The following is a 10,000-nucleotide window of genomic DNA, read 5'->3' on the forward strand; positions in this document are numbered from 1 at the left end:
CCCCCCAGGCGGGTGAGAGGTTCAGTCTGCATCATCTCTAATGGTTTCCCACTGAGTCAAACCCCGCCTCCATAACAACATTATATAACTTATAGGTTTAACTTCTAGCAGCAAAGCAATGCTGCGGTATCACTCACCCAGCACCCCCTCTTCCCAACGTATCACTCCTTTAGCACCCCTCATCCCAATGTATCACTCCTTTAGGACCCCTCATCCCAATGTATCACTCCTTTAGGGGCCCTCCTCCCAACGTATCACTCCTGTAGCACCCCAATCCCAACGTATCACTTCTTTGGCACCCACCATCCCAATGTATCACTCCTTTAGCCCCCCCATCCTCCCCATGTATCACCCCTTTAGCCTCCATCCTCCCCATGTATCACTCCTTTAGCCCCCATCCTCCCCATGTATCACTCCTTTAGCCTCCATCCTCCCCATGTATCACTCCTTTCGTACTCCATCCTCCCCATGTATCACTCCTTTAGCCTCCATCCTCCCCATGTATCACTCCTTTAGCCTCCATCCTCCCCATGTATCACTCCTTTAGCCTCCATCCTCCCCATGTATCACTCCTTTAGCCTCCATCCTCCCCATGTATCACTCCTTTAGCCTCCATCCTCCCCATGTATCACTCCTTTAGCAACCCATCCTCCCAATGTATCACTCCTTTAGCCTCCATCCTCCCCATGTATCACTCCTTTAGCCCCCATCCTCCCCATGTATCACCCCTTTAGCCTCCATCCTCCCCATGTATCACTCCTTTAGCCCCCATCCTCCCCATGTATCACTCCTTTAGCCTCCATCCTCCCCATGTATCACTCCTTTCGTACTCCATCCTCCCCATGTATCACTCCTTTAGCCTCCATCCTCCCCATGTATCACTCCTTTAGCCTCCATCCTCCCCATGTATCACTCCTTTAGCCTCCATCCTCCCCATGTATCACTCCTTTAGCCTCCCTCCTCCCCATGTATCACTCCTTTAGCCTCCATCCTCCCCATGTATCACTCCTTTAGCAACCCATCCTCCCAATGTATCACTCCTTTAGCCTCCATCCTCCCCATGTATCACTCCTTTAGCCCCCATCCTCCCCATGTATCACTCCTTTAGGACCCCTCATCCCAATGTATCACTCCTTTAGGGGCCCTCCTCCCAACGTATCACTCCTGTAGCACCCCAATCCCAACGTATCACTTCTTTGGCACCCACCATCCCAATGTATCACTCCTTTAGCCCCCCCATCCTCCCCATGTATCACCCCTTTAGCCTCCATCCTCCCCATGTATCACTCCTTTAGCCCCCATCCTCCCCATGTATCACTCCTTTAGCCTCCATCCTCCCCATGTATCACTCCTTTCGTACTCCATCCTCCCCATGTATCACTCCTTTAGCCTCCATCCTCCCCATGTATCACTCCTTTAGCCTCCATCCTCCCCATGTATCACTCCTTTAGCCTCCATCCTCCCCATGTATCACTCCTTTAGCCTCCATCCTCCCCATGTATCACTCCTTTAGCCTCCATCCTCCCCATGTATCACTCCTTTAGCAACCCATCCTCCCAATGTATCACTCCTTTAGCCTCCATCCTCCCCATGTATCACTCCTTTAGCCCCCATCCTCCCCATGTATCACTCCTTTAGCCTCCATCCTCCCCATGTATCACTCCTTTAGCCTCCCTCCTCCCCATGTATCACTCCTTTAGCCCCCATCCTCCCCATGTATCACTCCTTTAGCCTCCCTCCTCCCCATGTATCACTCCTTTAGCCCCCATCCTCCCCATGTATCACTCCTTTAGCCTCCATCCTCCCCATGTATCACTCCTTTAGCCTCCATCCTCCCCATATATCACTCCTTTAGCCCCCATCCTCCCCATGTATCACTCCTTTAGCACCCCAATCCTACAGGTCTTAGGACCTCTTGGTTGTTTTGTATTCTAACGCTGAGATCAACCAGACTGAGATGCTGAGTGCGAGGACATCGCCTCCCAGTGGCTCAGTGCCTCAGTGACGCCCCCTTGTGTTCACATCGCTCCACCGCTCATGTGTTGGTCCGCAGCTCCGCTCTCTGCACCAGACCCTGGGGGGCGACGCCGCGGGGCCCAGCCTGCTGCTGTACACCTCTCCCTCCCTGCCCAACATCTCCCTGGGCCTGCCCGCCACCACGGTAACACACCGAACCCCCCCTAGGTCTGGAGAGAGAAACCTCTGTAGAGGCATTTAGAATCTAGACATGCATCCCTAAAATACGGATTGATTACACGGCTCTTCTCAATGCGGAACGCTCCGTTCACTTGCGTTGGCCCGTCACAACTTTTGGCTGTGAATTATTTTTTGATAATTATTTTTTGAATTATTTTTTGATCATTCACCGTTGCTAAGTATATAATGACCGCTGTCAAGGAAAGTGGATTTTTTGCCGTATTTCGTATCACTCCGCAAGTAGTCCGGTAACCTATCAATCCCAGCGTCCTCGGTTGCTAAGCGACGTCAACGTCTTTGGCGGACTGTTTCTCTGCTTATCAACACTACGAATGCTGGGTAACAAATCAATTGTAAAAAGACACACCGTGTGAAGTTATTTTTTCTTTTTGGCGAGTAGCCGTGTAATAAGCCGTATAGAACGTCGCCGGTCATTACCGAAAAATAAACCAATATTTCGATAATTTTCCCGATAATGACCGGCGTTCTATACATTATCCCGTACATGTTATTGTATTATAATGTGCAGGTTCCTCAGAAGCTGACGAGCCACCAGGAGGCAGAGATCCAGGCTGTCCAATCCCTACGAGGGGGTGGAGCCCTGACAGGGAACTTCCTCTCCACTTCATGTCTGCCAGCAGGTATACTCACCTCATAAACACACCTGTAATGACCTCATAAACACACGTGTACGATCTCATAAACACACCTGTAGTGACCTCATAAACACACCTGTAGTGACCTCATAAACACACCTGTAGTGACCTCATAAACACACCTGTAGTGACCTCATAACACACCTGTAGTGACCTCATAAACACACCTGTAGTGACCTCATAAACACACCTGTAGTGACCGCATAAACACACCTGTAGTGACCTCATAACACACCTGTAGTGACCGCATAACACACCTGTAGTGACCTCATAACACACCTGTAGTGACTGCATAAACACACCTGTAGTGACCTCAGAACACACCTGTAGTGACCTCATAACACACCTGTAGTGACCTCATAACACACCTGTAGTGACCTCATAACACACCTGTAGTGACCTCATAACACATCTGTAGTGACCTCATAACACACCTGTAGTGACCTCATAACACACCTGCAGTGACCTCATAAACACACCTGTAGTGACCTCATAACACACATGTAGTGACCTCATAACACACCTGTAGTGACCTCATAACACATCTGTAGTGACCTCATAACACACCTGTAGTGACCTCATAACACGCCTGCAGTGACCTCATAAACACACCTGCACCGAGCTCAGAGGTATTTTTTGTGGGCGTCTCCCTTGTGTTTAGGGACGGGTCATGACGGGGACAGCCCCCAGGCCACGCCCCCCAGCTCCCAGGCTCCGCCCCCTAGTGCTCACTCCTCCCTTCTGCAGCATGTCCTGTTGCTGGAGCAGGCCAGGCAGCAGAGCGCCGCCCTGCTGGCCGGTAGAGGAACTACTACTCATCATTATTATTATTCATTGTATTATAATAATTATTTGTATTATTAATCAACAAATATTTAATATTATATTTTTTGTAATCATTATTATAATAAGCCTTTATTATACCAATTATTAATTGTATTATTATTATTATTATTATTACAATTATTATAAATTCTTATTGTTATAAACCATAAAACCATAAACCAAAACATTGATTGTTATTTTATTATTATTATATAATCTCTACTTTACCAGTAAGTGTAACCACTAACAGATATTAAATTTGAGGTCAAAAAGAAATCTGAAAATAAACCAAGTTACTGCTTTTAGGTGCTGCAATATAAGTAGCTATAAACTACATAGAAACAAAATAAAGAGAACATTCCTTATTTGAATCAGTTTCTTTTATTGAATGTCTGATGTCTCTCTAGTTCCCATGTACAGCCAGTCGCCGTTGGTTACAGCAGAGAGGGGTATGTCGTCAGGGAGGGGTGTGGCCTTGGGCCGGGCCGTCAACAAGCTGCCACGCCATAGGCCACTCGCTCGTACCCAGAGTGCACCTCTTCCCCAGACCCCCCAGGCCCTGCAACAGCTGGTGGTTCAGCAACAGCACCAGCACTTCCTCGAGAAGCACCGCTACCTACACAACAAGGTACTGTACCCTGACCCCAGCTACACAACAAGGTACTGTACCCTGACCCCAGCTACACAACAAGGTACTGTAGCCTGACCCCAGCTACACAACAAGGTACTGTACCCTGACCCCAGCTACACAACAAGGTACTGTACCCTGACCCCAGCTACACAACAAGGTTCTGTAGCCTGACCCCAGCTACACAACAAGGTACTGTACCCTGACCCCAGCTACACAACAAGGTACTGTACCCTGACCCCAGCTACACAACAAGGTACTGTACCCTGACCCTTCACAACAAGGTACTGTACCCTGACCCCAGCTACACAACAAGGTACTGTACCCTGACCCCAGCTACACAACAAGGTACTGTACCCTGACCCTTCACAACAAGGTACTGTACCCTGACCCTTCACAACAAGCTACAGCACCCCCACCCTGTCCTGAAGTTAACCAGTCCTTAACCCTACCTCAACCAGTCCTTAACCCTACCTCAACCTAAGGCCTTATCCACACCGACACTTTAATTCCCTTCTGTAAACGAGTTCATAGCTAATCAGTCTCTCTTTCTCCAGATCTTAGCCAAGGGGGCGGAGATCGCCAGGCCGCCGCCAACTCACCCAGAGGAGACGGAGGAGGAGTTAACAGAGACCAATGACATGCAAGAGGAGGAAGGAGGCGCAGCCACACACAGGTACAACTCCCTCAATCAATACATGATCAATTAGACTCTGAGTTAGCCTACTGGAGGAGCAGCTATCCCACTGGAGGAGCAGTTATCCCACTGGAGGAGTTAGCCTACTGGAGGAGGAGTTAGCCCACTGGAGGAGGAGTTAATCTACTGGAGGAGGAGTTAGCCTACTGGAGGAGGAGTTAATCTACTGGAGGAGGAGTTAGCCTACTGGAGGAGGAGTTAGCCTACTGGAGGAGGAGTTAATCTACTGGAGGAGGAGTTAGCCTACTGGAGGAGGTGTTAGCCCAACTGAAGGAGGTGTGTTGTCAGCCTATTGGAGGAGGTGTTAGCCCTACTGAAGGAGGTGTGTTGTCAGCCTATTGGAGGAGGTGTTAGCCCAACTGAAGGAGGTGTGTTGTCAGCCTACTGAAGGAGGTGTCGGAGGAGGAGAGCGGGGAGGTGCCCGGGGGCATGGCCGTGAAGGGGGAGAGCACGGAGAGCGAGCTGGAGGAGGATGAGGAGGAGGAGGAGGAGGAGCAGGAGTATGATGAAGATGAGGGAGCCAACTTCACACAGGTAGGAGTGTGACATCACCAGTGAGTCACTGCTAGACGCTATTTTAACCGTGTTCATTTGTGTGTGTGTCATTGGTGTGTGTGTGTGTGTGTGTGTGCATTTGTGGGTGGGTGGGTGTGTGTGTTTCTGGTCTTGTGTGTATTTGCGTGTGTGTGTGTAGGGATGTGTGTTTGTATATGTGGGTCTGGATGTGTGTGTGTGTGTGTGTGTGTGGTCACCACCCACACACGATGAGTCACCAAGAATTTAAAACAAACTATATATACCTCCCCCTCTCTCTCTGTCTCTCTTGCTCTGTCTCTGTCTCTCTCTCTCTCCCCCTGTCTCTCTCTCTGTCTCTCTGTCTCTCGCTCTCCCCCTCTCTCTCTGTCTCTCTCGCTCTATCTCTCTCTCTCTCTCTCTCTCTCCCCCTCTCTCTCTCTCGCTCTGTCTCTGTCTCTCTCTCTCTGTCTCTCTCGCTCTATCTCTGTCTCTCTCTCTCTCTGTCTCTCTCTCTCTCTGTCTCTCTCTCTCTCTCTCTCTCTCTCTCTCTCTCTCTCTCTCTCTCTCTCTCTCTCTCTCTCTCTGCAGCAGATGGGTCTGTTCCACACACTTCTGGGCAGAACTCAGTCCTCCCCGGCCTCGGGCCACGCCCCCATCAAACACCTGTTCACCACAGGTAACACACACACACACACACACACACACACACACACACACACACACACTAGGGATGTGCATTTCTGGCAAAAAGTATTTGAATAATATTCGAAAATCTGTCAATCAAGAACCCCCCACACACGCAAGTACGCACGCACCTTGGATACACGCACACACAATGACACAGGGAGAGGCTTTTATGGTTTGTATGAAATCAATCTGTTGATTTCAACAACTGCGCCATCAACATTCAACATCAAGATTATTTCAACGTGGGCTTAGGCAGATAGGCCTACATGCGCAAACACATCGCTAATCATTTTAATGACCACAGCCTGCATGACAGTGAACAAGACACGTCTTTAGCATATGGAAACTATGGCCAAAGAAATATCTTCACTTGACTACACATCTTGTCTTTTTAAAATGTATTTGTTACCCGCATTCATAGTGTTGATCAGAAGAGAAATAGTCCGCCAAAGACGTTGACGTCACTTAGCAACCGAGGACGCTGGGGTTGAAAAGTAACCGGACTACTTGCGGAGTGATACGACAGAAAGAAAAAAAAATCCACTCTCCTTGACAGCGGTCATTATATGCTTAGCAACGGGGAATTATCAAAGAAATATTCACCACCGTAAGTTGTGAAAGCCCGTGCAAGTGAATGGAGCGTTCAACAGCACTGAGAAGAGCCGTGTAATAAATAACGATACATTATTCGATTTTCTAAGTGACTCAGACTATTCAACGATCGTTGCCCATCCCTAATCAGTGTTGCCAGTTACCTTGAAAAAGTAATCCGATTACTGATTACTAGTTACTCCTTAAAATAGTAACTTAGTTACTTTACTGATTACTTGATTTTAAAAGTAACTAAGATAGATTACAAGTTATTTTATTAGTTACATTTAGCTGCGACAACACCCTCTGCCGCCTCAAAATAAAAAAATACAGCCGGTATTGGCAATACTAACTGTATTGGCCCTGTCAACGATTGCTTCCCCCCCCGTCAACAATTGTTCTCCCCCCCGGTCAACAACTGCTCTTCCACACACACACACACACACACACACACACACACACACACACACACACACACACACACACACACACACACACACACACACACACCCCGGGTGACTCCTTAGGGAGGAGCTCAAGGAACGTCCAGCGGGAGGAGGCTTCGCAGAAGGAACCCAAAGAACTATACCTTTCTAATTAGTGTGTGTGTGTGTGTGTGTGTGTGTGTGTGTGCGCGTCCAGGGCTGGTGTATGACAGCCTGATGCTGAAGCATCAGTGTGTGTGTGGGAACACACAGATCCACCCGGAGCACGCCGGCCGCGTCCAGAGCATCTGGTCGCGTCTCCAGGAGACCGGGCTGCTGACCCGTTGTGAGGTAGCCTCTCTCCCTACCCTGACCTGCAACACTACACAGAGAGACGTATGATGCATGGGTCATGTGATCCCTTGGGCCCTATCGTGCATCCAGCGCAATTGACTTCCTACACCGACGCATGTGTCTTTGCTAGTTTGCACCCGGCGCAAAGCCAATTTCCCCCCGCAGCAAACTTGCGCCCTGAGAGGCGTGTCGGCGAAAAGCAGAGGCGTGTTCCGGCGCAAATGATACATGGGGCTATCTTAGAGATCGATAAAGCAGTTGCGCAACTGACCGACAAATACTTGGTCTAAGTGCACTAGCGGATAGTGCAGTCGGGGCTGCTATGTTGACCTACCACGGCAGGTCGGAACTGCAATTCTTTTTCCATAGGAGCTGCATGAATGAACACTGTAGTAGGCTATGCCATGCGTTAAAATAATAATTATAACAATGATAAACTCGAGCAAAGTAGGCTATATCCCAGCCTTCCAAAACAAAATCTTGATTTAAGGTAAATGATAACGTTGGTTAAATTATTTGTCGAAAAAGAACAGCTGATACAGCAGTAATAAGCTGTATTTAAATCAATGCATCTGCAAACACATTACAGCAAACACATATTTTCTTGACCCAGACATCGTGTACAAGCTTATAACTTTTAGGATTGATGAGTATTTGATCGTGAGAAAACATAGTTTTACCGCGAGTGAGTGTTAAAAAGAATGAATGAATGCAGGTGCACGTGTGTGCATCCATCTATTTAAACACACGCAAACCAAACACGTATTGCATAATGCAGTCCATGGCAATGTACTTTAACGGGGGGACACATGCATATTAGGAACACAAGTCGATAACGATAATGTATACAATACTGGTAAGAAACAATGTGTGTTAATGTATTGCCGCGTATCATTAAATAGACCCACAGTTGCGGCCACAGGACCGCATATCATATGTGTGTTAAGTTTTCTTTGCCGCAATTTACATGACGACTCAGTATTTCGGAAGCTATAGAGGAAAACGGCATTCCACGTGTGAATTAGGGCATATTATTTGGCCATAAACTGAGCCATTTGAAGTTTGAAATTCATGTGGTCATGCGTCTGTCTCATCGGAGACCGTTAACCCGCCGTCGAAATATCAACTCGTCAGATTCAAATGCGCTCATGGCTCTTAAAGGGGATGGGAGACGGCACTCTCATTGGTCTGTTGCACGTTACGCCCAAACCACACCTACGGGTAATCACGCTACTTCAGGGCAACTCTTTTTGGATTGGACTCCTTTATCCGCCGGTATAATAGCGACGGCGGCAGAGCCCCGCCCACAAAGCGACTTCCGTTTCACGCTTCTCACTCGCCTTTCAGACCGTGGCCCCTTGCGTTGTGCGTAGAGGTCACGTGATCCCTTGTGCTGTGTCATGTGACAGAGGGTCCGGGGGCGTAAGGCCACGCTGGACGAGGTCCGCACGGTCCACTCTGAGTTCCACACGCTGCTCTACGGAACCAGCCCCCTGAACCGCCACAAACTGGACCACAAGAAGATACTGGGTCTGTCTGTCTGTCTGTCTGTCTGTCTGTTCGTCTGACTACCTGTCTGTCTGACTTTCTGTCGTTCTGATATAGTTGTCTCCTTGCATAGCATTTAACCTCCCTTCTGATTGGCTGTTTCAGGTCCAATCAGCAACAAGATGTATGCACAGCTGCCCTGCGGCGGGATAGGGGTGAGACTGCCTGTCTGTCTGTCTGCCTGTCCGTCTGCTTGTCTGTCTGTCTGCTTCTCTGTCCGTCTGCTTGTCTGTCTGTTTGATTGTCTGTCTGCTTGTCTGTCTGTATGTCTGTTTGTCTGCCTGTCTGTCTGTCTGTCTGTCTTGTCGGCCATGTGGTACTGTGGCCCCTGACTGTGGTACTGTGGCCCCTGACTGTGGCCCCTGACTGTGGTGCCGTGGCCCCTGACTGTGGTGCCGTGGCCCCTGACTGTGGTACTGTGGTGCTGTGGCCCCTGACTGTGGTACTGTGGCCCCTGACTGTGGTACCGTGGCCCCTGACTGTGGTACTGTGGCCCCTGACTGTGGTACCGTGGCCCCTGACTGTGGTGCTGTGGCCCTTGACTGTGGTACCGTGGCTCCTGACTGTGGTGCTGTGGCCCCTGACTGTGGTGCTGTGGCCCCTGACTGTGGTGCTGTGGCCCCTGACTGTGGCCCCTGACTGTGGTACCGTGGCCCCTGACTGTGGCCCCTGACTGTGGTGCCGTGGCCCCTGACTGTGGTACTGTGGTGCCGTGGCCCCTGACTGTGGCCCCTGACTGTGGTGCCGTGGCCCCTGACTGTGGTGCCGTGGCCCCTGACTGTGGTACCGTGGCCCCTGACTGTGGTGCCGTGGCCCCTGACTGTGGTACTGTGGTGCCGTGGCCCCTGACTGTGGTGCTGTGGCCCCTGACTGTGGT

At 49.6% G+C, this 10,000-nt stretch overlaps 1 protein-coding gene across 6 annotated transcripts in view; it reads left to right on the forward strand.

Annotated features, from left to right (window-relative positions):
• Positions 1–10,000, forward strand: part of hdac5 (histone deacetylase 5) — a 26,498-nt gene that overhangs the window by 11,355 nt on the left and 5,143 nt on the right. For 4 of the 6 annotated variants that reach the window (XM_079746869.1, XM_079746872.1, XM_079746873.1 and 1 more), the window contains 10 exons: positions 2,054–2,161; positions 2,726–2,837; positions 3,514–3,651; positions 4,085–4,305; positions 4,863–4,981; positions 5,383–5,536; positions 6,107–6,194; positions 7,439–7,572; positions 8,985–9,105; positions 9,229–9,278. In XM_079746869.1, coding sequence (XP_079602995.1) covers positions 2,054–2,161; positions 2,726–2,837; positions 3,514–3,651; positions 4,085–4,305; positions 4,863–4,981; positions 5,383–5,536; positions 6,107–6,194; positions 7,439–7,572; positions 8,985–9,105; positions 9,229–9,278 — 1,245 coding nt within the window. The remainder of the gene's footprint in view (positions 1–2,053; positions 2,162–2,725; positions 2,838–3,513; positions 3,652–4,084; positions 4,306–4,862; positions 4,982–5,382; positions 5,537–6,106; positions 6,195–7,438; positions 7,573–8,984; positions 9,106–9,228; positions 9,279–10,000) is intronic. The other 2 variants (XM_079746871.1, XM_079746874.1) reach the window with 2 other exon arrangements.

The sequence above is a fragment of the Pollachius pollachius genome, assembly GCF_949987615.1.
Source record: "Pollachius pollachius genome assembly, chromosome: 11".
Taxonomy (NCBI): domain Eukaryota; kingdom Metazoa; phylum Chordata; class Actinopteri; order Gadiformes; family Gadidae; genus Pollachius; species Pollachius pollachius.